The sequence below is a fragment of the Enoplosus armatus genome, chromosome 6, assembly GCF_043641665.1.
Source record: "Enoplosus armatus isolate fEnoArm2 chromosome 6, fEnoArm2.hap1, whole genome shotgun sequence".
Lineage (NCBI taxonomy): Eukaryota > Metazoa > Chordata > Actinopteri > Centrarchiformes > Enoplosidae > Enoplosus > Enoplosus armatus.
In genome coordinates this window covers 18,409,128-18,436,277 of record NC_092185.1, presented here as the reverse complement: position 1 = coordinate 18,436,277, position 27,150 = coordinate 18,409,128, and the positions used below count along the sequence as shown (strand labels likewise).

Below are 27,150 nucleotides of genomic sequence, written 5' to 3'. Positions count from 1 at the left end.
GAATGACAAATGGGGAGAGAGTAGTCGTGAATGAAGGAAAGAGAAAAGCGTGGTTGAGCTGTTTCTGTGGGTGGTTTGTGCTGGTTTTTCCTTTTTTTTTTTTATCACTGCTTTATCAAGCAGGAAGACACAGCAACAGATGTCCCAACTTCCATGCTGTGCTGTGAGGAATACTCAAGTACAACAACATACTGTAGATCTGACCTGACTCTATAGGAGAAGCCACCCAAGGGCGTCCTGGTGGCCTATTGGTATATAGACGCTGACTGTGTAATTGCAGTGTCCCTGGTTTGAGTCCAGCTTTTAGTTACACGTCATCTCTCCTCTCTCTCCCCTCATTTCTGGTCTAATCTCGAATATCCACTATAAGAATAGGCACTCTCTGTCAGGGTGTCAGACTTTATAATCTTTCTTTGGTATTTCAGTTGAGCTCTGCCAGGATTGTTCATTGTTTTAAATGACCAATTGGAGTTTTTTTTCCTTTATTTAACAGTATGGCAGTATAGAGACACAGGAAATGCAGAGAGAGAGAGAGGGGATGATGACATGGCGAAGGGGACCTTCCAGGTCCGAGATAAACCACTCAACCACCAGAAAGCCCAACCAATTGGATCTTCAGGTTTATCTGTGGGCAGGTGTTTTGTCCCTTGAAAAAGTATGCAGGCTGTAGCTGGTGCACTGTAGCTGACTGGTCTTAGTTGTTGTTGTCATATCATCATGTAAATTCTGCTTTTCTCACTGCTGACATGTGTTGCCATGGCCATGCATTAATAGTGGCAGTGACAAGAAGAGATGTAGCAACTAATAATAATTCATTTCAAATGCGTGCTAGACTCGACAGCAAGGAGAACTGACTGCAAAATACAAAATAGGCAGTACAAGGTGGAAAGAATGTAATAAAGCAGTCTCTAGGCAGGCTATATTATAAACTTGATTGTCACCATGTGACAAGTGTGAAAATTCTGAGCCTTATGAACTATTAGTTTGAATCTGACTGCTCTTAACAATGGAGGTATCCTACTCCAGGATTTGATAAGTGGCTCAGCGCCGTTCCAGTTCCCTTGAGATGTAAATGCTTTCCCCGACATCTAGTGGGGGAATCTAGGCTAATACTGCTCCATATTGAATCTGTCTCTCTACCCCCAGAGAGCAAACGCACTTTTAGCAGCCTCTCTTGTGCCAAGATTCCCTTCGCCTCCCATGGACTTGCAGAGGGTTTTTTTTGTCCCAAGTTTCATTTACAGCTGTAAGTCGGCCTTTATGTCTAAAAACAGGTCCCTTTCTCACAAAATGTCCCTTTTTTCCCAGAGAAAACTCATCTGTGTAAACACAATATGGCAGTGCTGACATTTTCAAGGTTATGATATAGCTGCGTCATTAAACTGAGAAAAAGAGAGCACACAAGATGACATATACTGCATGCTGTATGGCCCCATGCATATGTAGTAAGATGTTTAAAGCTTTTAGCCAAGTGGAGGCATTGTTTGTACAGTCACAGTACCTGTCTGTGAGATGTCTTCTGGCCCCGTTATAACTGCTATAATGTTAGCTGTTCTTTATGATGACTCCAGCATTTGAACAACCCGTAATGTCTGTAGACAGTAGTCTTTTGTGTTAGTACCACCTCATCTGGGGAAGCAGCTTTCCCTTTTCTCAGTACAAAAGTGAGGCAAAGACAGTTACTTTTTTTAAGACCTGAAACCATATTTATGACTCAGATGAAACATTTTACCATGTAACTGGAAACTGGATTTTCCATTATGAGATTTCCATGCAGATTGCAGAGTGCTGGTAATGTTACTTGCATAGTCTAGGGCAGCCTTTTTAAACAGCATAATTTGAGATAGACAGTATATCCCCTGTGTCGTTCTGCTGTGTGGGCCCATTTTGTCTGCCACTTGTACACTCTTGAACATTTTTTTGTGCTAGTTTATTTATATTTCAAGAAATATTCTGAAAATAATGCAGGTGTTTTTTCCATCTCTGTGATGCGTGCATATCTTCAAATTATTGTTATTAACAGAATTTCCTGTTATAACCTTTTTTGTGTCTCTAGTCTTTAAACGGAAAAAAAAATTAATTCTGTTCCTCATTCTTTGTCTATCTCTTTCTTACCATATCCAACACACACACACACACACACACACACACACACACACACACACACACACAAATGTAGGGTTTGCGACTAACCTCGTGACCCTTTGACGTTTGTTCCTAGGCTGTTGGATGGTTGGTGTGTGTATTTATAGAGCAGGTTTAACACCATAGATCCACTGCTCTTCTTTTTACAGAGGCAGTGGCAGCCAGAGCGTTCTCACGGTAGCAAGTGCCTCTGCAATCGATATCCACCTTTCACTCATCTCTAGCTTAATGTATGGAGCTGCAGCTTTTGTAAATGCTGCCAGCTTTACTCAGGACCCACTGTTTTTACTTTTCTATTGTAGGTACGGTTGCAAAACTTAACACAGAAAATTACACAAATGCAAATACCACAATCTAACTATACAGTGCTCCCATGTTTTGTGTACATGGAATACAAACAATAGTGTGTTATTTGATAATAAGAGAGTATTATCTAATACTCTGTCTTCATTAATATTGTGTTGATGCTTCATTAATAATGTGTATATTTTGTTTTGGTTATCTCCTGTGCAGTAATAACCAATTTTGCAAATTACCTACAGTACAAGTATAAGGCACTGGCACATATATCTACATTTGTTTTAAAGCTGTTTCTGAGTGGCAGGCCTTGTACAGGGACTTCGTCCAGTCCCTGAAAATGATTGGCACTGTGCACACCCCATGTCAAATGCTGATAATCTGCAGTCTCGAGGGATAAGCTGCTGCGTCTGTGTTGAGTTTACAGCAGGGATGCTGTAGGTTTTTGACATCCTTTTATTACGTTGAGTGTTTTATTACGAAAGACGTGCCGCTGAGAGGCTTGATTACGTCATGGTTTTAACGTCGGCCTGTAAAAGCCCTCTTTGGAGGGTCATTGTGGTGCTCTGTGTAGACTGTGTCAGATTGGCTCTTTGGCATCTGCCTGCTGATGTTTTCATGTCATGGCACTTCATTGGCTACAGACAAATCGGTTAATAATGATTAATGTTATGTCACAACTTTGTTGCTTTAGAAAATGAACACCCAAGTGTCAGCATTTATGAGGCTGTGTAGTGTGTGTGTGTGTGTGTGGTCTCTGTTTTCCTAATGGAATAGTCAGGTGTGGGGAGAAAGTGACATTGTGTTAGATTACACTCAAAGGAAACTTGTGACATTCAGGCAAGCTGTCTTTGCCAAGCAGCTCCAAGAAAGCAAGCATCGCTTTAACCTTTAAGAAAGACATCAGGTTTCAGATCAGGGACGGTTTCCATGTCATGGGACCTCAGTCTCAAAGCCAAAATCTATCTTTTGGGTATTCAATACTCACCACCTGTGTATGAGAGGTGGCTGTAAAAGGGTTTTAGCTTTGTCTTTTGGCAATAATCAGTTTGATTTATGTTGGTTACAATGATTTCCAATAGTGACCAGGTGTCATGCAGGAAACAAATCAAAAATGGTATGATAATATAATAGAAACTTCTTACACCGCTGCTGCAGCATTCATTTGTCCGCACTCCCTCCCTCCAGTGTTTGTGTCTCACTGCTTCTGGCACCCGCCCCCCCCCTTAGATAAACACCTCTTGGTCTGATCTCTGTAGTGAATGCACAGAGATGAAATTGACATCGATCTTCTCATCTAACTCCCGGTATGAGAGCAAACAAGTGTGTTTTTCTAAAATGTCAGAGGATTCCTTTAATGCCAGATTATGATGGTTTTGTTGATGCAGCACTGCTTACATTTTTCTGCTGGTTTTGACATTTAAGCTTCTTTTTAGTGATTGATCAGTGTCATCTGCAAATCATGCTGATGATTCATCATGCTTTCCACACATAGCCAACACAGCTGGCTATGGTTAAATGGCAGTTCCACTAACTTTTGTGTAAGCTAGAGACATGACAAGCGGTGGTGTCTCTTGTTTTTCACGAACATGTATATCCACTTTGAAGCAGACATTCAAATATAAAGAATGTGTAGAGGAATGCTATACAATTGTCTGTCTGTGGCCAACATATATATAACGTACTGTATCCTGTGCTCACCAAATGTAAATTATCAAGCAGTGGGATGCACAGTGGAAAAAAGTAACCTTATCTACCCCATCCAGATCGACAGAGTGAAGCGGATTGGTGGTTGATCTGATCCACAGCTTTTCTCCCGTCCTGGGTTGAACGCAGGTCAGACACTGTCATGCTTTGGAGAAAAAGCGTCTGTATTAGGACTGCAACTTGAAACTTTAATTTAATGATATTAATGTTAAAATGTAATTTAACCAACTCCTGAGAGAAAGCATGAATTTGTGAGCTCCATTCACTTGCTCTCTCAAGCAAGAGGGAAGTGAAACTGAAATTTATTTGGTACTTATGTAAGGTTTAGTAAGGTTTAGTAGAACCACGTCATACCTATGTCCTATGTTTAAAAGGATTGCTAAGACACCCTGTCCTCTCCTTGCAGACTATAACTCTTAACAGGCTCCTTTGCAATTGTGCTACAGCTCCATAACATTTTATAGCCTAATTCAAAAACCTGGCCGCCCACAGCCACAGTTCACTTATGAAGATTTATTACCATTCGTGCTTAATATTTTGGTAATTATTATGCAGAAAGTTGGGCTCTACATCAAGTAAAAGGCTACTTGTCAAATAGTCCTCATGTTAACAGCAAAAATGTTAATAATTGGGCTTCGTCAGAGCAACAAAAAGCTCCGACAATACTTATATTTCCAAAGCAAGCTGTTTTACCAATGTGACACAATACAGACACCTTTTACATTTACTTAAAATGACATGTGCATCAACTTGAGCCACATAAACATTATCTTTCATAATTGTTTTGTCTTTTCTGAATCATTATCATTAGTAAGAGCACGGCCATTAGTTTCCAACCAACCATTTTACATGGTTGCTGTTAACTGTTGTTCCCATGTTGCTGGATCCCATAGATCAGTCGCTTACCAGTTTTGTTGTGCCAGCCCAGAGTTAAACCTAATGGCACAGACAATGGGCCCCAGGATAGGAAGGCATGTGATGAGCAGTAATTAGTCTGTTAGGCATTTGAGTGCACTTAATGGTAAGTGCCCTTAGACCCAGTACCATTCCTGTAAAGTCTAATCCGTTGTTATTATGAGCAGTGAGTGATCACTTTGTGGCCCTGTGTCTCAGGCTTCTGATTTTTCTGCATTCATGCAGGGAGAATGATTAAGTTTATTGTCTGTTTGTTTGTAGGTCCTGGCTTAACTGGACAAACAATCCCTGTATATCTAAGGGCACTTGTAAATATCAACCTCCATTGTCCACTTAGATTGGAATCTCAGATCCAGGAGCAGACGAAGGACTTTGTCTAATAATCAGTTAATTGAAAACACTTACTCCCTAAACAGACACTGACTTCATATTTGGCTTGACGAGATACCTTCACAGCAGAGCCATGTGGGACCTGCTTCAACCTTTCTTAAGATTACATTAAGCTAAGTGGGCATGTGTGGAAGTGGAGGTGGCTGCTGATAAGATGCTTGACTTTTGATGGGTTTTGGATGGATGTGGAAAAAAAATATATTGTCCAAACTTTCATTGCATGAGACTTTTTATGTTTGAAAATGCCCACTGTGTGGAGGTGGGGATGAGGAGGAGTGTTAACTATTTACCCTTTAGGAAAATCACCATTAATAGGTAAAAGAACTGTGAACAAGTTGGACAGTAAAATTAGATTTTTTAAAGAAGGTTGCCTAAGGAGGTGCAGAATCTAAAGGCACAATCTGAATATTGATGTGATGTGCAAGGACTTTGTTCATCACAGTCATGTTTGGAGGCTTTGGTATATTAATGAATAGATCATTAAAATCTCATGTCAGTTAAAAAATCAGCCATTTGTTATCACTTATCAGTTTTGCCTCACCTTCTAGCCACTACTATATTCTGGAGCACCTTACTTTTAGCCTCAAGTTATTATTCACGCCCCCTTCCTATTGTTTCCCTTAATTGAGCCAGAGACACAACTATAAATCATTGGACAGGATATGGCCTGGACCCCTCCTATGAGTCAGTCTTGGCTCTCTGCTGGGAAGGTTGGCAAGCTCACAGTGCTCTTATGTAAATGTTACTTAGTTGTATGCCTGCAAAGAAGCATGCAGAGCGCTGGTTATGGAATATGCATGTGGCAGTGTTTCATCCATCCATAACCATGTAGTTTCTAAGTGCAGGGCTAGTGTGGCTAATCGTTCCCTGTATTTTGGCCCAGTTACTAGAAGCTTCGGGTAGAAGGTAAAAGACTTTGGCAAATCCACAAGTCTCTACAGTAAGTGATAGTGTTGTACATCAGCTGTCACAGTGATGAGTAGTTTCTGCATGTCTGGCTCTGAATGTTATCAAAATCCATTTGAGAGAGAGGGGGGTATTTTTTGGGGTTTGGTGTGTTGTTGGACAGCATAGTGGAGGTTAGAAGGAACGCAATACAGGTCATGTGGTGTATGCAACCTCAATCTTGCAGCATCACTTCTACGTGGCATGTAGTTTATTTTATTGCGGTGTGAATTGGTCCCAACACTTCTGGTCTGAATGAGAAAATGTAGGACAGCTAGGAGTGTGTATAAGAAAGTGGTGTAGTTCTGGAGTCCTTCCATCCAAACCATGCCACATTCTGGGTCACAGTGTCTTCCTTCACTTCACTCTTTGTACATGCACACTTTAAAGAAATATATTTGATCATTCTTGTGCCATATGTTGTGCATGTGGTACAAATCCTTCTTTTGTGTAGGACAAAATGAATATATAAATAGAAAATAGTGCTGTTTGGTTATTTTGAGGATGCCCTGGCCCTCTCAGCCAATCTTAGATTACACCTCCCTTCCCTCTTCTCCATGTCTTTCTGTTTCCCCTCTAGTTGCTGTCTGTGTTTGGCTCCCACCTCCTCTGCACTGCCTCCCCCCTTTTGTCTTTGCCCCTCGAGCACTGTCAGCTCAGGGATTCTCTCTCAGTTCACTTCTTATTTAGGTTAGACATACTCAAGTGTTATGGCTTCCTCCTTTGCTCAGCGATAGCATTTAAAGGCACAGTCTCTGCTGCCCAACCCATTTTACACCTGTTGGTTTGCCAGTAGATCATTAGCTGGGGTGCTAACTGCATAGATCCATGCCAAGGTCTTTTACTGAACTGCTGAAATTATGTTTGATTTTATTTTTTGTAGGTTTTATACAGTTACTGAAAATCCTGATAAAGTCAGGGAATTGGTGACAGTGTATCTTTTTTAGTCAGCGAAGTTATCCTACCTGTGAAATGGTAATGATCCAACAAAAATATCCATGTTATACGATCCTGGTGAAAATATAGTTGAAATTTCTTGGAGACAAACCTCGGCTGTCCATGAACAGTTCTACAATGATAATAACAATAACTTAAAAAACAAACATTGTGTGTGTTTCCCTGCAGCAAGACTGGTGGGATACTGAATTGTTTGGGGTTGAGTGATCACAATATCGCATTTGTGTATGTGACTCTGTGCATCTGTTAGGAATCATATTAATGTATTTGTTGTATAGTAGGGGAATGTGTGTGTGTGTGTGTGTGTGTGTGTGTGTGCGCACGCGTGCTTACTGCTGTGTGAATTGATGTGTGTGTTGTTTTGTTTTGGTTTTTGGATTTGTGGCTTATCACACATCCCAGCTGTTTCGAGAATGTATTGTTCTTTGCACAGGCAGGATTAAGAGGCATTTCAAGGAAAAACAAAAGTCAGACTAGAATGGGTGAATGTTGAAAACAGCATTTTTAGCTGAAAACAATACAATATGTGTCAAGTACAGCCAATTAGTGTCAACATTTTAATTAAAATGACAAGTGGGTTGATTTAAAATGGCCATTATACTGTCTTAGATTCTTCCTGGATTCTCATCCTACTAAGGTGTGTATTTGTCTAGTGTAAGAGTAGTAGTCCTCCGTGAATGTGATAGTGTGTGTGGTAAGGTGTGTTTGGTTATGGTTAGCTGTAACTGCTGCTGTTTCTCTGTTGACTTAGTAAACACTCACACTGAATAAAATCCTGTTTCTTTCCATGACCGTGCTATCAGTTATACTGTTCCTTTCAGTGACCTTTTGTTATTGGATTGGATCCATGATAGACTGCTCAAGTAGTTATTTTGCCCCAAATCTACATTAGCTGGAGACGAGCTGTAACTAGCTGACAGTGGTGTGTGTGTGCGTGCAGGTGGCAAACAGACTCTGCATTTGGCCCAGGGAGACGTTTGCGGCTCCCTTAGGACTGAGGGTGGGTGGGTGGGGTGGGGCTCCACCCTCCTTAGCACAGTGGTGTGACCAGGAGGAGCATGGGAAGGAGAGACACCGGGAGTGAGGCAGTTTGTCTGTTTGTACCGAGTGAGTTAAAGTGAAACCTCAAACTAACTTTTGTATCTCTGCAGGTGAGGCAGGCTGCTCCAACAAAGGCTTCTGGATGCGGTGTCCCCTGAGGCTCAGGTGAAAGGTAAGCCGAGCTCTCACCTGCTGTGCCCACTCTCTAGTGTCTTAATAATGCATATGCTCTGTTAGATTGGCTAGCTATCTGTTTTAGCTTCAGTTAATCCAGTGGTTTACGTGAACCATTCACATGCTGCAGTTCAAGGTTAAAGGTGTAATTTGTGAACCTGTTTTCTCTCAGGCATAAGTCTACTTTCAAAATTTGACACAAATGCAAGTACATTTTTACCCAGTGTTGCCAGGAGGGATAATTCACTTTTTGAGCAGAACAGAAAATTAGGGCATGTCTCTTAAGGTGTGAAGTAGATGTACTTTCTGTTTATGCCAGTTTGTATTACATTTTAAGCATACTTTCTTTCTGCAGCTATTTGATCACAATGTCAGTTAGTGCTGTAAAGCTGACATGTGGTGACTTCTGCATTTCCATCTGAGCAATTGTGTGTCGATGTTGCAAAGTTGGAGCGCAGTGCGGCATTGGAAGAAGAGAGAATGGTTTGACAGAACTGAGATCAGCAGCTTACAGGGTGTGTCAGCTTCATTTGGGTTAGAAGGGAGTAAATGTTTGGGGTTGCACAAGGACAGTTGGCTCCAGAATGATACTTCAGAGAGATACGTAAAGCCCTAAAACAGGCAGTTTGCCTGGAGTGCTTGTTGATCTTTCATACAGTGGCAGAGAAAGTGTAATGACTAGTTACTATTTCCTCCCATCCTTAGTTCACTGTGTATTTTTATCTCTCCTGGAAGGATAAGTGTACCAGTGTCTTAATGCATGTTGGTTAGTTGTATAAACAGTACCGGAGACAGTCAGCTGTGGGACACATCTGTCCATTGGGTGTAAGGATGGAAACCAGGTGTTCTTATTACACTTGAATTTAGCCCTCTTAATGTAAAAAGTTCCTTTTGGTTTGGGGGAATCACATTGATAGAAATTACATTGATAGAAACTGTCAGTTATTAATATTGCTTTGCTATTCTGTATAGCCCTAAGACTGAAGCAGACTGTACTGTGGTAGACGTGAAAAAACACCACTTGCCCGCTCATATCTGTCAGGAAGCGTTTGGATTCAGCCATGCCCAAGCTGTTTATCTTGGCATGTGTTTGCAGCTCTAAGACATATGAGATTTAACAGCAAATTACACATTAACCAGGCAAAATGTCTCAACCTGTGCCCAGCAGCTCACGCCCAGGCTACTCTTGTCTCATGTTTTTGTCTGCCTTAAAAAGCCACACACATTCAGACTATCTGATTATCTGTTCAGATAATGGTTAGAAATACTTTTTAGTTTTATGTTTCTGTCAACTGACTGACTGGATAAATACTTCCCTTATCTGTTCTGTGTCCAATTAATTAGTATTGTGCACACAATGTCGTGTCCATGTAGTGGACATGGAATTTTAATAAATTCATGTTCTGTGGGTCAACAGATGGAGGGTGTCTTAATTTTCCTCTACATGTCTAATCTCTCTCATCAGCAGTGAATCACTTTGGCTGTGTTCGTTTCTCTCACCCCATATCAACAGTTTAAAGTGTACCGTGATCAAAATTTGGTTTGCACAAGTGGAAAGTACAGAAAGCAGAAAATGATCATAATCCATATTCAGTATCTCCATCAACTCAGCTTTACACTTATTTTCATGAAAGAGGTACTGCTAGGTACAAGCTGAAATACCAAACCTCACCGTCTGTTTGTCTGTACACTAAGGTCTTACATGTTAAAATTATGATGACCAAATAACAAAGGATATAACATACTAACTGTTAATTACATTGTAAAGACTCATTTACCTAGTCTTTGACTTGCTTTAGAGAGGAATTGCAAGATAAATAGAAATATGGAAGTTGTTAGTAGAACTGCTCTCCATTTGATGAACAGATTGCTTGATGTAGCAGAGTATAACATGTACGATTTAAGGCTCAGTGAGAGGAATAGGATAGGACAAGGATATGTATAGGTCATACCCTAAATTATAGGGCGTATATATTTTACATAATGTTAGCCTTGAGCCAGTTCATGAAAGACTAATCATACATTCAGGGCCTGACCTTGTAATAATGTATCTAAAGGAAAAGTCCAAATTGGTTGTCAGGCAGAATAAATTAAGGGGAGTGCTAGTGGTGCTAAATAGCATCTGCACTGGGTGTTGTAGAACTCCATAACCCAGCAGTCTCTTTTGATCAGCAAAGCAAAGTGTAATGTTCAATGAGATCAACACTGAGGGAACCAGTGTGAGATTTATGTTTATTTATTGTGTCCCTGATGGTTGGAGAGTGGCTTTATCCATCTTTGTGTTGGATCTGAGACTCTCCCTGTGCATTAGTGACACATGGAAACCAATCTGGACTTCCCATTCTTTCTGAAACAGCATAAGGTTACACAACATCATCTCTATGTTGTTAAGGCGGCAGTACAAGTCTATGTGGTGGACATCTCAACCCTTAGCAAATAAAACTGAAACTGTATGCATGGATAGATACCGCTGGGGAAAGTGGGAAAACATATTTTTATGTGATTTGGTTGAACTGAACCTTAAAGAGGAGGCACCTTTTTAAAAGGTAAAGCAATGTAAAGCAACTGATCCTTCCTTTCTACCTACTCCAGTGAGTTGAGTATATGATAAGCACACTGACTAGGATAAGCCTGTGTATTTCCTGAACGGTAGAAGTGCACAGGAAGGGAATGAAGTGTGGAACAGTGACAAAGTTCACAGCACCAACCAACCGACATCAATTGTACAAATTTCTCTTTAAAAATGTTATAAACCATATGCTTGTCCTTCAATTTTTCAAAAATTGTGTTACAAACATGATTGTGATATATGGTGATAATATATAAATGGATTTGGGTAAAAACATGTAAAGTATGGAACCTGCCCTTCAAGTCTAGAACATGGACTGATGTAAAAAAGACCTGTTTCGGGTTTTACTAGTCAAAGCCATGCAGATCACTTAAAAAACAGTGTTTTTTAACACTTTGAACCTTGGACTGTTCACTTCCTTTATTTAAAAGCTCATAGCACAGTCACTCCATATCTTACTATATGTTGTTATTTTCAAGATATGTTGGGAAATGGGCAAGGTGCTGGTCCAGCAATTTAGGGTTCAGTGTTTTGCTCAAGGACACTTCGACATGACGGGGATCTAACCTCCAACCTGCTCTAACCAGCTATACCACCAATGCAACAGTGCTAACCACTGCGCCACCATGCCACCCATTCAGGAACACCACATGGGTGGCATGGTGGCAGAGGCTTTATGAGACCAAACAGTTTATGAAAAAAAGCTTTTATACATGATCTCCTGAAATTAGTCTGATGCAGCAGTCCAGTTGATTTGATCATTTGCATATATTTCTTGATATGCGTCACTGTTCTCCCGCAGGAGAAATAAATAAAGCTATGCGCATAGCTTTGACAAACAGGCTCTTTAATGAGTATTTACATAATCCTGGTGGTTCTTGTGTTAAGGAACTTAGGGGTACTATAACTTGCCCTGCATACAACAAACTCCATCAAAGGGTTTAAGCTCTTAGTGCATTTTTATTAATGAAATCAGAACAGTACTGGTTGTTTTTAGATAAAGATTAAATGCTGGACAAGAATGAGCTGATTTCACCTAGACAGAAGTGTAAGTGGAGCACAGTGACTGTTCAGTCATTAGATCCATAGAGGGAAAAAAAAAAAGTCTAGCCTCATTACATGACTTTAATTTAGCTCATGGGCTGGCTTGTGACACGACTGCCAATTGACTGGACAAAGGGCAGAACTTGCATTCTTAGCAGGTTGACCCACTTACTTCCCATTGAATGTTTTACAAGTCATGAGCTTGCTGTGGAAGTATCCATTCATCTCAGCAGTCCAATACGGAGTGGTCAGCCAACTGTTTTGTTGTTGTTTTTGTTTGTAAGAGTTTCTTTTTTCCCAGATATGAGAGGATTGGAGTTTGGTGAGAAGTGGGGTGAAGTTGGCTTATTCCCTCTCTCACCGTCCCTCGCTGGGAAGGAGAGTTGAAGGAGTCCTGTGCTGAGATCAGGAGTGGGAGGAGGGCAGCTCACGGATTAATTTAGATATCTACTCGTATGCTGCATTGACATACTGCTAGAGACTCTGATGTCTCAAAGTTGATTTCTGAAAAGTGTTTTGCTTTTTTGTTGGAAGACAAAAAACAAACATGGACAGTGTGAAAAGGATAATGTTTAATAGTTTGGAAGTGCTAAAAATAATCTTAATATAATAATAAGAACATACATTTTGAATATATTGCCATTTAAAAAGTATTTTTTGGCTGGTGACTTCAATGTATAGGACAGAGGTTACATGGACTTTGACAATTTAATTTTATTCATTGGACTAATTTGACTGCTTGTGTTTTTGTTAAGTGTATTTTCTATAATGCAAATTGCACTGAAAACTTTTGCTTATTTTTCCGTAGCTCCTTTGCTTTTTCTCCAGTTTGTTCATTCATGAAGTTCTATAACTTCAATGTAGGCTAAAGTTTAATTAACTTTGATTTAACTTTTTGCACCACGGTTTAGCTGGCAAAGCAGTTTTCTGTTCCTAGCCGCAGTATTTTTATTCAGTTTTTAAAATATTCAGTATTTCAGTATTTTTTGCCAACAACCAGCTCATGAGCTGATGGGAAGGAAGAAGCAGCAGGTTTGTGTTGCCAAGCAGAGATATTATTGCAGAATTCCTGACAAACAGACACATTTGCTTAAAGTTATTGAAATGCCCGAAAAAAAAGTTTTATTTCAGGAAATATATAAGCCACAATTTATTCATCTTTGGCAGCTGGCCATTGATTAAACGGTAAATAACAGCCTGAGGAGTCTGTAATGGGCTCCTACCCTCTGCCTCCCACTGGGCTGCTCTTTGCTTTAGCATCATTAATTAAAGTCATTTATCAGACACCTTGTCATCTACAATCCCTTGCTTAATGACCCTCCTTCTGTCCAGTCAGGATAGGCAGGTCTCTGATGGCAGATATCTTCCTCCCAGCCCATCACACGTCCTGTCTCTCCTTCAGACAGACAGACAAGCCCCTGACCTCACCACACTCACTCCCCTGAGGACCACACATTGCCTAGCCTGTGGCCTGCACTGGCTTAATCAGACACGGGCTAATTTTCTTTATCTCTTTTCTCTTTCTATGCAACATCCACAGCTTATTATTTCCTTTTTTGCCACAGAGGTTTTCAGGTATATAAAAGGGTCTTGTCATGAGGTAAAAGGGCCTTTAAATCACTCCAGCAACTTGAAGTAGAGCAGGAGAAAGAATTCAATTTGCATAGCCTTTTATATATAATTGAAGGTGCAATGTGATAAGTAAAATTGGCTGATACGTTGCTTTTTCATGCTTTGACTTTTTCAGCTTCGGGAGTGTAGGAGTGGCATTTAGAGCTGATGGGAAGGTAGATATGTCACTAGGGTGCCTTAGCATGAAATCAGTTGATACTGTCAAACTCTAAGTTGGGTATTTTCATGAATAAACTTCTCTTTTGGCATATGAGCGCAATCGTGTTACCAAGACATATATTCTACTTGTGCCTTTATGTAACCATTGAAGGTTTTATCATAGCACCTCTTTTTTTTTTTTTTTTTTAGCAACATCCTGCTATGCTCTCAAACTCAAATTTCATACTCAAATGAAACTGAGGGTGGCCTGTAAAAACAGAATACATTGCTTTTGACCCCTGCTTCTTCCTTGTTGCAGTTTGGGATGAAGTGTCCTGCGAGGGGGCACTTTGTTAGAAACTAAATTGGACAGAGAGGAGGCCTGTGCCACAGGAAGAACATTAAAATATGCATAAATAAATAAATGCAGGCTTGATGTTCACAGAAATCTACAACTAAACAGCATGCATGTAAAAAGGGAGCAGAAGAAAGAAAATTATACAGAGATATTTGCAAATAAAGCTACTCTAAAATGAGTAGTGCGGTTGGTGGTACCTCTGGTGTATTTTGTGGTAGTGATGGATATTTTACACACTACAGTTCTTTTTTTTTGAGATTGCAGGCTGTGTGCATGGTAAAGTCATTTTGTTCAATGTGGTCATTTGTATCAGGACGTTGAGGGCTCGAAGTAGATATGTGTTTGGGGGAAGTTCACACAGACACACAAACATTAGAGGCAGAGATTGAAGAGATCCTTTTTGATACACAGAATTTGTTTTGATGTAGCCACATCTCTGGCTCAGATACACATTGGTTCATGCTTGCACCCCTACTTTTCACCCTCAGCTTGAACCAGAATCTGAGCTCATATCCCACCGCATTGTAGGGAATCCTAGGTCTCACTTTCAGGCTATGTTTACCTTGCTCTTTCCCTTCTCTCTGACAGAAGCCTCTGTTCTCAGAGTCCGGCTGTGTGTACGAAGGGAGGTTGTGTCTCCTGCCAGTCTAACCTGAAGCACAGGGAACAGTGGAGGCACTCTGCCCAGTTGACGAATCCGTAGCCCCTCTCCTCCCCCTCAATGCTTAGGTCACAGCTGGGAAAGAAGTCGGATAACCTCTGACAACTTTGCTGGACTACATACAAGCTCAGATGAGCGAGACCTTAAAGGAAGTTAATTGATGGTCATAGAATAGTTACATGATGTACACTTGTTGACTTTACTGCAGCATCAGGGAAGGGCATGCTGGGTAGAGCAGGGTGGAGATTGTGGTTGCAAAGGTGTATTGAAGGTTTACCATGGTTATGAACCACCGCAGTCCCCACACAACAAATAGGGTTTCCTATTTAAAGTAAGATCAAATGGAAAGTCTGGCTGGAAGGCATTTTCTCCGTGTGAGTTCCTTAAAATATACCTGCAACCCCCGCAAGACTCAGAATAGAGCAACTAAACCACACATCCTCCCACAGAGTGTCTCAAAATTAGCCTCCTGTCTCCTTTTTTTCTTTTTTTTTCTTTTTTTTAAACAGTAGTCCTAGTTCTGCCTTCTTCATGTTCTCTTAGACACAGTGGTTACAGTTTTTGATTTTTCATTTGTTTTTATTTAGTTAGAGATTTTTAGATGTTTTGAATATTATAATTCAGTGTTCAGTAGTCATTACATTTCTAAGGCTACATCTCCCATTTCCTAGTCAGGACAACAGTTGTAAAAACTTGTTGGAGCTGTGATCATCACTTAAAATATTTCTATTGCCTAAGCTTGGTCAAGGCATTTGCTGGGACTAACTTAGGGCCATTGTTTTTTATTAATTTTTTATTAAAATTTTATTAACTAGATTCAGTTAAAAGAACATATGTGTTACTTGGTGGCTTTGTCAATGTCTTGACCTGAGTTCTTTTAAACTATGCATGATGGTGCAATGTCATGCATAGTATGGGAAACACAGAGTCAACTTCCCTGTAATTTCGTTGTTTCAGTTAGTTTTATAGTGCACATAGTAGTTTGTGATTTTATAACGTTTAAGGATAATGTTGCACCCATAGCTTTCATTTTCCTTCTTTTTTTTGTTGATGATAATGACTGAGTTTGGAAAGAGCATCATTACCTTCTGCTGCTTCTTCATTTTTTAATTGTGTTTCCTAGCATAGTTTGTTTTACAGGATGTGACGGTAGATGAAATATTACATGATGTTTCTGATGTTTCCTTTGCAAGAATAATAATAGGATTTTGAATTTTGATCAGGTGGATGTTATTAGGACAGAAAAGATGTCTGCGAGCAATCCTGCAGTATAAGAGGCAGTGGTTGAAATGCACTGCACATGAGCAAATGGAAGAACAAACGTCTGCACATCTTGCTTGTGTGTGTGTGTGTGTGTGTGTGTGTGTGTGTCCCCTCTCTCTCCATTGCACCATTTATAAAAAATTTAAAAAAAATAGTGGTCTGTCTGCTACAGTATGTTGAAGTGTTCATTGTTGATGCACATACTGTACTTGGCGACAGCCTATTGGTGTATATCTAGGTCATATGGCCATCCATTAGTCCTGTCGTTACTGGAGACGGGGGGTTAACAGGGCTGGGGGTGCTGAAGGGAGGACAGATGGAGTGATGGAAGGATGGAGGGAGTGTCTGGACTTAATCTGTGCCATCATATTAGCAACAGCTGGTTTGATGCTGGCTCTCCGTATTGCAAGGCTCTCACACACACAAGCTGAGCACATACTGCAGTGTGCACATGTAGACACACACACAATGGAGTCTCCTTTTGAGACAGAATTGAGATTCTGATAGTCGTTATTGTTTTGGAATCAAGATTAGTATACTTCTATACCCCCTTTCTTTTCATGCCTCCGCTTTAGCGATAGCCATGGCCGGTTTTCGGGTTGTCCATCCATCCCATTCTCGTGAACGCTATATCTCAGGAACGCCAGACATCCGCTTGGGCACAAGGATGAACTGATTAGAATTTGGTTATTCACTACATGTATTATGACAGTGTGGAAAGACAGGGATATAAACTGCAACTTGATTAGTTGGCAAAAGAAACACAGCCGTAGGGCGGTAATTATATATTTTTTCTTTTTTTTTATCATTTAAGTTAGGTTGGAAATTTGGGGTAGGTGTTAAAGATGTATGTTTTCTAATTTTGAGTAGGAATATTTATATTATTGTATATATATATCTTTGTTAACAAAAAAATGTTCAGTATGTCAGAGAGAGACAAAATGTGTATCAGTGTGTGTACTTGGGCTGTCAGTTTCAGTTTAATCAGAGGCCTTGTTTTTTCTAAACTCGAAATCATGGTGTGATTTCCATCACATCACCCAGCCAACAGAAAGGTGGTAAATTAAAATGTAACAAAGTGCATCAGTCAGGGCAGAACTTGCTGAATTATTAATATGCATAATATCATCCCATATAGCTCCTGGCAGTGCAGCCGCAAATGGCAAATGGTGTGTTCACTGAATATGTGTGACCAACCCTTCCCAACCATTTTTGTATCACAGTAGGGCTCTACAGTGCGAGTATATCACTTGCATTTGCCCCAAAAATAGATATGTGCGAACCGGAAAAATAATTTACAAGCACAGTGTGCTAGTAAAGATGACATCTTACCATAACCCCCCTAACCCCACTGCTAATCGTTCAAAACATAGTGGGGCCATCGGGAGCACCGGGAGAAGGTCACTCTGTGGGTCGCTTGAGCTGCCCATTATACAAAAACACTAGCGTGAGAGATGCGTCCTCGGCCCACTTTGATTATGCACCAGCCTACATCCTCCTCCACCTCAAGATCCTCAAAACCAGTTCAACTGTTAGTGAAGGTTCTGCAGCTGAAGACAAGACAACAGGACAAGATAAGCAAGGTTTGGGTTTGGCTAGCTGGCTATTTAGCTAACGTTATATGGGGTGCTTTTTATTGAAATGTGTTCAACTTCTCATAAAGTCAATGCACTTGTCAATGTCACTTTTCGTGAACCGACCAATCACAGCCTGGATGGGGTGGGACATTAAAAAAGGTTTACACACTGCAGTAAATATTGTTAAGCATGAATGGTTGTGATTGTTGTCAAGTTAGTACTTAGTACGCATTAACAAATTAGAGACTAACTGCTGTATTGTCCAACTGCAATTAATATTATACTAGTGATATGCTTTAGGCATACAGTATACTCTTCTATGAAATTATAATGAATATACTAACATTATATAATTCATATATTAATATTATACTGTGATATTATCATTATACTTTTTATTTAGTGTTATAATATTATACTAATGCACTAATTTATACTAGTTACTCATCTAGGTTGTGGATAGTGCGTCTGCACAGATGTAGATTTAGCCAGAGCCAGGATACCAGTGCCATTGTGCCAATATGTGCTCCTTCTCGCCTCCTAAGAGCAACACGTTCCCCTTGTTCTATTCTACTAAAGCTATTGTTATAAATATTGTTCAGTAATCTTCTTTACATCAAGTGTGGCGTGGGTATTTTTAACTGTGCTCCTAAATTTCTTTGTGTACATGCACAACATTAGCATTGAGCCCTGCACCAACCATTTTTATATTGATGGATCTGCCGGCATGAGGGGAGTCATGACTGAAATAAAAATTAGGTTCTAACATTAAGTCAGAACACATTATGCCTTTTTATCTCTTCTCCTCTTCTGAAGAAACTGTCAAGCTTTCTCAAACTCTGTGTTTTTATTTGCTCATGTTAGCAAGCTAACAGTCAGAGGAACACAGCACATGCAGATCAAGCAGACAAGTAGGTGATGATGCAATGATGATGTTGTGTACTGACAACCTGCATGTTGTTGTTGTTGGCATGACAAGGTATCATGAGGAAAGATGTAGCACAGACAGACTGAGCTGATCTATTTCTGAAGAAGAAGAAGACAATATTTCTAACTTGACTCCCTATCAGGCTGGGTGTTTTTCACTACCACTAGCAACAATACTATGCTAGTTAAAGAGAATGAGATTGAGAGATACTGGTAAAAGCAAGAAAATTACAGTCTGTGAAGCCAAGGGGAGCCATCAAATTAACTAGTTTTGTCTCATTTGACAGACTGACTGGTTATACTTGAAACTTTTTTCATATTGAACTTGATTTGGTGTTAAAATACATTCTGATTCTTTGCATGAGTGTGTGTATGTGTGTGGCTGCAGAGAGACAGTTGAGCCAACATGAGTGCTAAATCAGTGAACTTAAACTCCATATGACATTTCCCGCCTTAAATAGCAGTGTTGACAGATCGGGTATCAGTGTATAATTTACGATTACTGGACATTGTTTAAACAAAAAGTAACCTTCTTTTCAACCACTGTTGTAAATCTCTGTTTCTGTAGCCAATCACAAACTATTTACACTGTCACTTATATTGACTGGTACTTATATTACCAGTATAAAACCAGGATGTAATTGCAGCTAAAAACACTAACCGTTAACCCACAGGAGCGGCTGCAATGCTGCATTGAGACTGCCGATCTAAATTTATGTTTGTGAGATCATTTGAACATTATTAAGGCAATGACAAAGTGTGCATTGTGTGATTGGCTATATTTGCATTGAAAATTAGCAATGACAAGAGCGAGTTGAAGACAACTCAAAGTTTGCGTCTCAACTTTACCGGACCAGACTACCCAACTGTCCAACTGCCCAACTGTAAAGGCATATGTCATGGTTTTTTGGGGAAAAAAAAACATTTTCCTTTTCCACACACTGGAGCATGAGCCTGGTGCTTCTGGATTTATCCTCTGGGATTGTTTTTGAAAAGCACAGTTTTGGGCTGTGAAAACTATGACATAGTGTGGATGAAAGCCCAAAATGGACAGGAAAAGATGCATTTTCAAATGTAGCTGTGTTAGTGTAGAAATGGTTTTAGTGCTATTGCCAACACCCAACATGCTACCATGCTCCTTGCTGCTCTAATGTGCTGTGTATGTGTCTATGTGTACTCATTCAATTGAGTAAACTGTCACCCAGCCCGATTCTCAAAGTGTTTTTGAGTAGAGTTTAGGTTGTGGGTTGGGATAATGTGAAATTGTTTGCTAGAAATGGCCTCTCTACTAAACCTGGATCTGTGGAACATAATGCAAACTTTGACTTTTTTTTCCCTGTACACCCAAGGTTACTATCAGCCACTACATCTGCAGCCCAGCCTTGTGTGTCCCTGAGAGAGACTGAGATTAATGCTAGTTAGATCAGTCAAGCATATTAAAAATATACAGGTTAGAACATGTCAACATGTTCCCTTCCAGACACCTCCCTCTGCTTTCTCTCCCTCCTCCTCCCAGTTGGTGTAATGAGTACTAAAAACGAGCGTGTCCCATGTGACAGCAAGACGAGTACTTTCACCGCGACAAGGTAACTGTGGGTCAGATGCTTTTGTTGTTGTTTTCTCTGTCCTTCTTCTCATAGTTCAAGGTTAATGTATGACACAGGAATGTGCGTTATTGACTGGCCTGTTGCTGCTACCTCACTGTTATGTTTTCCACAAGATGTTCCTATCACAGGGTAAATATTAGCCTAGCACCTGTGTAGCATTACTGTGGTAGATTAAGTTAATGTTAGCCTAGCCTGGCAAACTTTAGGTACTGAGTACAGTGATTCATAAGAGTTGAGGTTCAGCGCAATTGCATGTTGTGTTTCAGTATTAATAAGTCAGTCAAAGGGTAGACTGACTGCTCAGAGCGAGCAAAATGGTGCTTGAATTTCTCCTTTTTCAATATATAAACCAATGTGACCTGACAAACCTTATATTTTCACTCACTGAGAGGTCCTTCTTTTTCAGTGTTTCTACTAATTTCCTACTTATCTGTATTTATGGCGGCCACGCTGATATTGGTCTCACTGAAATATGTGAATGTCCTTTTGCTGCTGATGTGCTGTTATGTTTCCCCTCACCGTGGCACCTTCTCCATTGCACACACTGCATCTTCTCTTACTTCTGTCAAGGCCAACACTGAACTGCTTAACCTCAGATAATACAGTAGCCAAATGTTTTGATATATATTTGGACATGACACCTCATTGTGTTTTCATTTATTTTTAGATTAGTGATGTTATTTTTGACCGGTTATGCATGTCGGTCTATGGGTGAATTTGCGTATACACTCCGCTAATGGCTTCTCTAGATAGCTAAATGAAGCTTGGTGTGGTACCATTTCCTCCAGAAAGGCAACAAAGTCAAATGTAAATTGTGGTATGCTACTCTTCAGTTTAGTACCACATTAAGAACAAGTACTCTAGCCGGGGGGAGAAAGTGTGATGCACGCCGGTCCGAAGCCATCACCCAGTTGGTGTGCCGGACGATCGACACCGATATGCTACCAATCAGTGTGGTAAATGGCAAGGGATTCAAAGAGCTAGTTTGGTACCTCAAGCCCAAGTACATTATGCCATTGAGAGCTACTGTGACTAAACGCATTGAAAAAGAAGGATGAGCTAAAAGTCAAGCTAGCCGGGGCAGACAAGCTAAGTTAGCTTAACCACCGACTGCTGGACAGCTCTCTCCTCTCACCTATTTTAAATGCTCTTTTGTCTGAATCTTTGACAGTGTTAATGCATATCAGGGTTGCAATAAAGCCATTAATATTGGTTATGCCAAATTACATAGCCTACCTCTGATGTAGTAAGACTGTAACTCACAGCACCACTGCTGGTGTGTGTGTGTCTGTGAGTAATGCACCCTAAATGCGGCCTGCTTCGCCACTGCTGCCTGGATTGGCTAGTTGGAGAGGAGCATTTTCTCTCTCCTTTGGCACTACATCATGTGCATGTGTAATCCTCCCTTCACTCTGCAGCAACAAGGCAGGCACACTCACGGTCACATATGCACATCCACACACCCATTTTTTTACACTTGCGTCATTCAACAAACACCACTCACAAACACAAACACTATTGGAATGGCCTCCATATATGCTCAACTGACGGACACCCACAAACACATTAAGCATGCATGGATTCCACATCCATGCTCAGTCTAGACTGCGTAATATGCTCACACACACACACCAAACAAATCCCGCCCTGCAGCTGTGAAAACCAGCTGTGATTGGTTTATCCTGTCAGTTTGCATGTCTGCCCACATCTTGACCGGCCTTAGGGCCGATACTGTAAGTGGTATTACCTTTGTGTGTGTGTGTGTGTGTGTGTGTGTGTGTGTGTGTGTGTGTGTGTGTGTGTGACTGTCCCAGTACAGTTTGGCAGCCCATTGTGTTTACTGTTGTGTCATGCTAAAGCTTCATGCTTTTTTCCATGCACCCTGCACCGCACTGAGGGTTCACTACTGTACTACTCATGCACTGCAGCAATAGATTGCTATTTATAGACCTGCCCCACAAGGACAAATAAGGCTCCTTTTCTGGAAGAATCCATCTACCTATTCACTCTCATATCTTGGTCGTTCATAGCTGCCTCTTTTGAAAGGACAAAGGAGCAGAGGGCAGGAGAGGGAAATGTGCAGAAAAGATTGCAAGATCAGAAATGAGAAGGGAGTCAGGAGGTTGAGAGAGTGAGTCACAGAGGCAGGGTAGAAAACGGAGGGAAACAGGGAGTGGTGTGACGAGTATACGGATGTGAGTGGGCTTGTGTATTTCTAATATGTACATACTTTGTATTTGTACTTGGGGAGAGAACACCAAGACACCTCCAGCACTACATGTGGTTTCCAATATCCAATTTAAGCCATTGTCAACCCACAGATTTTCCCTCTGTCACTTACCAGTATGTACACTTTGACATACTGTACCAGTGTAATCACAGTAGAATAATGTGGGAGAGTCAGAAGATGAATCAGTCTGTGAAAATGTTCTATGAATGAATTTTATGTAACATGCTGTTCTTGGATGTCGTAATTGAGAACTTGTAGGCGAGACTGCTCTGTAGGCTGGGAGTCAGAGGGTCTTGTCTGCTGTATGTGTTTGTGCACTGAGAGAAAATGAATGGGATTATATTGATCTGAGCCGAGCACAGTGTGGCCGTCCAGACAGACCCAGGTGGTAACAGCTACGCTCCATTAACCTTAGTGTTTTACCGTCAGCTCCGATTTGCTATGATCAGCTCGCCACCCGTTTGAACGAGCGTAATGATCTGCCTGGAAACAGCCGTGACCCTCAGCAGTTGTTAATAACATGCTATGAATAGTTTGCAACCTGTCAATAGTTACAGAGCTCAGTAGAGGAGAAAACAAGGCATTAAAGAGAGGAGAAAACAGGCAATGTGAGGCTACGCGCTTACGTCATTGTGTCTCCTGGTATCAAAGAAGAAAAACATGTCTGTCATTAACAGCCCACAGATTCACGGGAGACTTAAAGTCTTGACACAGTTCTGTCTCTGTACTTTCTTCACTCATTTACTCACTCAATGAACAACAGCACAATGACAGCATGAAGCTGCAGAGCCACAGCTTGATCCTGCGCACATCCGCAGTAGCTGCATCTGCCCCCTTTTGTGTGCTGAGATGCATCTCATTAGTAGATTCTTGTGGATATTAAGGGAGTGACTGAAGTAGCATAATTTTTTGGGGTGTAGACTGAAGCTGTTGATTCAGGCAGGCAGGAGTAGTGGTAATGGTGGTGGGGGTCTTCTTTGACAGTGGGTCTCTGTGGACAGAGTGACTGAACTTGGTTGGAGACGCTATCTGTCATATACACTGACAATGTGCAGTCTGAACTGCTTGTCACTGCCATGCACAGTGCTGACATGTCCTGGTACAGTAGGTCTTTGTTAGTGTCAGAGAGGAGAGAAAGGGTTGGGGGGGGGGGTCCAGACAGACTGATAGATATACACAAGGAGACGGAGTGAGGATGGAGTTTAAGAGCTCAGAGTCAGTGACGCAGGGAGAGACAACAAGTAAGATCATATTCAAAAGAAGACAGGATTAATCACTTGAACTGTTTGTCAATCCTAATATTAGATGAATAAATGCATACATGCAAAAATCAAGTAACATTTTATTCTAATCAAAATTTCTCTGTTTCTTCCTTCCTTTCAAATCTTCCCTCCTTCCTTCCTTCCTCCCTCTCCCCCTGCAGAGGACGAGCAGGTTGTCAAGATGAAGGAGGAGAATTTGTTCCATCGGAGGTTTTCTCTGTGCCCCAATGCCACCTCCCCACCCAAAATAGACCCCCGCACCCTGACCCGCAACCTGTCTTATGGAGGAGACAACGACCTCTACAACCTCAGCCCAGGTAAAAAACCAAGAGGTCGAAGCTGACAAATGAAATGTGAATATGACAAAATCTGATATTTCAGTGATGTGTGCTAGTGGATTGCAGCGTCTGTGAAATAATGGCGTACTGTGCTGTACTGTACTTACTCCATACAAATCAACAAACCTCAGCTGCTGCTTATTAGCTGCTTTTGGGGCTGCCATGCTTTAATTGTCTGTCAGCAGGTTTATTCAATGAGTTCATTTGTATGTGACTGTGTGTTGTGGGATCCCACCAGGCAGTGAGACAGACAGGAACGGTCTCTCCATGCTGAGTAATGAACTTAGTCCTGCCCAATCACCAGGCAGCAAGGTAAGAACACAGTTCCTGATTGGGCAGCTCCTCAACAGCTCACTCTAACTGACTCATTAGGTGAGCCCCTCGCCTTTTGTATGCCATTTCTTTTGCTCTGATTGCTTGCAGTATTAGCAACCTGAAACATTCACAAGATTTGAAGTAGACAAACCTACAATTGTTGAGGCCTTAGAGGAAGTCAAGTAATATCAGTGCATTTTACAAATGCGTCATGAAATATACAAGATTGCGATTTCCACCTTGTTTCAAACATTCAACGCAGTTGAAATGGAAAACAGATATTTTACTTTCTCAGTAAAACAGCACAAACAAACCAGGAATTGATAAAAAAAGCTGTGGGATTTTCTATGTCAGGGCCATGGTGGGAACTGTGTCTTTAGCACAAGCCATTTATTTGTTAAGCCAGAGCTTTATGGTCCTTGTGTTGCCTCTCCTGCTCATGTTGTATTAGTCCTAACAACCTGTCTCCATTCTATAGTGATACTAATTAGGAGTGGTCAGTAAATGTTTCCTATGGCAACCGGGTAAACTCATCTTGTCTTGTCTCCTCTCCTCTTGTCGCTTCGCTTCGCCTCGTCTCGCAATATAGTCTATTTATATGTGGAATAATTCACTGGCGCAGCTGCATCCCTGGCCTTTTGCCCTTTCTTCCATCCTGAAAGCCCTTATGGGACAATAGGAGACTGAGCACAGCCTTCCCCTTGCATGTTGTCATTTATACGGGCTTGTAATAGTGTAGTGTGCTTTAAGAATGGCTTCTTTTAACACAAATAGATGAGACTAAGCGGCTGTGTGGGCTCACCAAATAATATTGTGAGTCATATTGGTTTAGCGCATACGGAACAAGTGGTTATGTAATTGCATATCACAGCATCATTTACCACTGAGATTCTAATCTCTACTTACTGATCAGAGGAGAACATCAAACAGTCCATGCCCTTTGCTGTCTAACCAAGGAAGTCAGTGGGTTTGTGGTCACAACACCAGAAGCAACTAAGTTGCCTTGCTGATTGAAAGGGCCACCCACCTGCTTCATACAAACTTGTGGCAGATCAAACATGCCACGTGGCAAAGGGAACAATTATTCAATGTGCTGTTCATAATGCAAGCAAGACAAGATAGTGAACTCTTCTGGCAGTATATCACAAGAGCTATTGTTTGTTTAATAGGGCTGCGCAGTTATCTTCTAAAATATGATCCAAAAAGTTTGTTTAAAATGTTGTTGTGATTGTTAATCATGCATAATTTAATCCACATTTAATAAGAGACAGAACTATTTTTCTACATTTTGACAAATTTACTTTTACGAGTCAATATTTTACATCGTTCATTTTCATAAACTAAAGTCTCTACAGAAGTTGTAATAGTTAATAATGTCTGTCTTTGTGATCACTGACTGTCTCCTCTACTCCCTCCCTCCTGCCTCTAGTCTGAGTCCAGAATGTTTAATGGTGTTGAGAAGGACTGCCCCTCCCCCACAGAGAAGCTGGCCCGGAAGGAGTCTCTCAAGGTGCACATCACTTCCTTGCATCAGACAGTCATGCAAAATGTTGAGCATTATTGTGCATTTGGATTTGTCATGAAGTGCATATAATTTAGCTCTTCAGTATGTCTGTCAGTCTAAGCTCAGTGGGTTAAAAGTACACTAGCCATTTGGGAATCTTTTGAAATGACTTCTAATTATATGTTAAATGTGTACCCTTTTGTAATGATCAACAATGAATCGTGCTAATGATAACTAAAGACATCGGTGTGACAGCATGATTGCTGGCATGTGTTTGCTTCTGCTTCCACCTAGTGTTGGTTCTCTCAGATAGGTCCTCTGACCAGTAAGACTGATGACTCATTCATATGTGTTTTTTTTTCTGTTTCACAGGTCCAAAAGCAGAATTACAGGCAAGAGAAGAAACGGGCAGCTAAAGAAATGTTTAGCGCACTAAAGGATCCCAGTGTTGTCATCATGTCCAACTGGCTAAAGGTGTGGGGATGTTGCGCTGCTACTTTGACACCTAGAGTAATGACATCTCTGCAGTCACACTGACCGCAAGCTATTCAGACTTTGTCTCATCTGTCATTTACACCTTTTGCTAATTATCATTCGCTGTTAATAATTAACAAATAATTGTGCAACAATGAAACAATTCTACAGCTCAGAATGTATTCATGTTTATGTTCAGTTTACTAAACAAAGTGAGCCCTTTTTGCACCTTGCATGTCAATCCCTCATACGAAAATTCCCTCCCATCTCATCCCTTGACCTTCTGTAGATCCGTGGCTCTTTAAAGAGTTGGACCAAGCTGTGGTGTGTCCTGAAGCCTGGAGTTCTTTTGATCTATAAGACCCCCAAAACAGACCACTGGGTGGGCACCATCCTGCTCAGTGCATGCAAGCTGATTGAGAGACCCTCCAAGAAGGACGGCTTCTGCTTCAAGCTCTACCACCCACTGGACAAATCCATCTGGGCTGTCAAGGTCAGACAAGTTTGTAGGCTCACTGGCATTCTTACAAACCCAGTAATAACAGATGATCTAGAAAACTTCAGTGATCGTAGTGAGACTGACTTAAGATCTAAATAAAACTATTTACCCAGTATACTAAGGTAATTCTATATTAGACAAAACAAGAGGGTTTTTTTCAACGAGAAGCACTTGGAGTGGC

The 27,150-nt window shown here is 40.9% G+C and overlaps 1 protein-coding gene across 1 annotated transcript in view; it reads left to right on the top strand.

Annotated features, from left to right (window-relative positions):
- osbpl5 (oxysterol binding protein-like 5) overlaps positions 1-27,150 on the top strand; it is a 41,924-nt gene that overhangs the window by 2,439 nt on the left and 12,335 nt on the right. Inside the window, exons 2-7 of the mRNA XM_070906817.1 lie at positions 8,508-8,569; positions 24,001-24,156; positions 24,416-24,489; positions 25,922-26,002; positions 26,369-26,470; positions 26,760-26,963. Of these exons, the coding sequence (XP_070762918.1) occupies positions 24,021-24,156; positions 24,416-24,489; positions 25,922-26,002; positions 26,369-26,470; positions 26,760-26,963 (597 nt within the window). The 5' untranslated portion in view covers positions 8,508-8,569; positions 24,001-24,020. The remainder of the gene's footprint in view (positions 1-8,507; positions 8,570-24,000; positions 24,157-24,415; positions 24,490-25,921; positions 26,003-26,368; positions 26,471-26,759; positions 26,964-27,150) is intronic.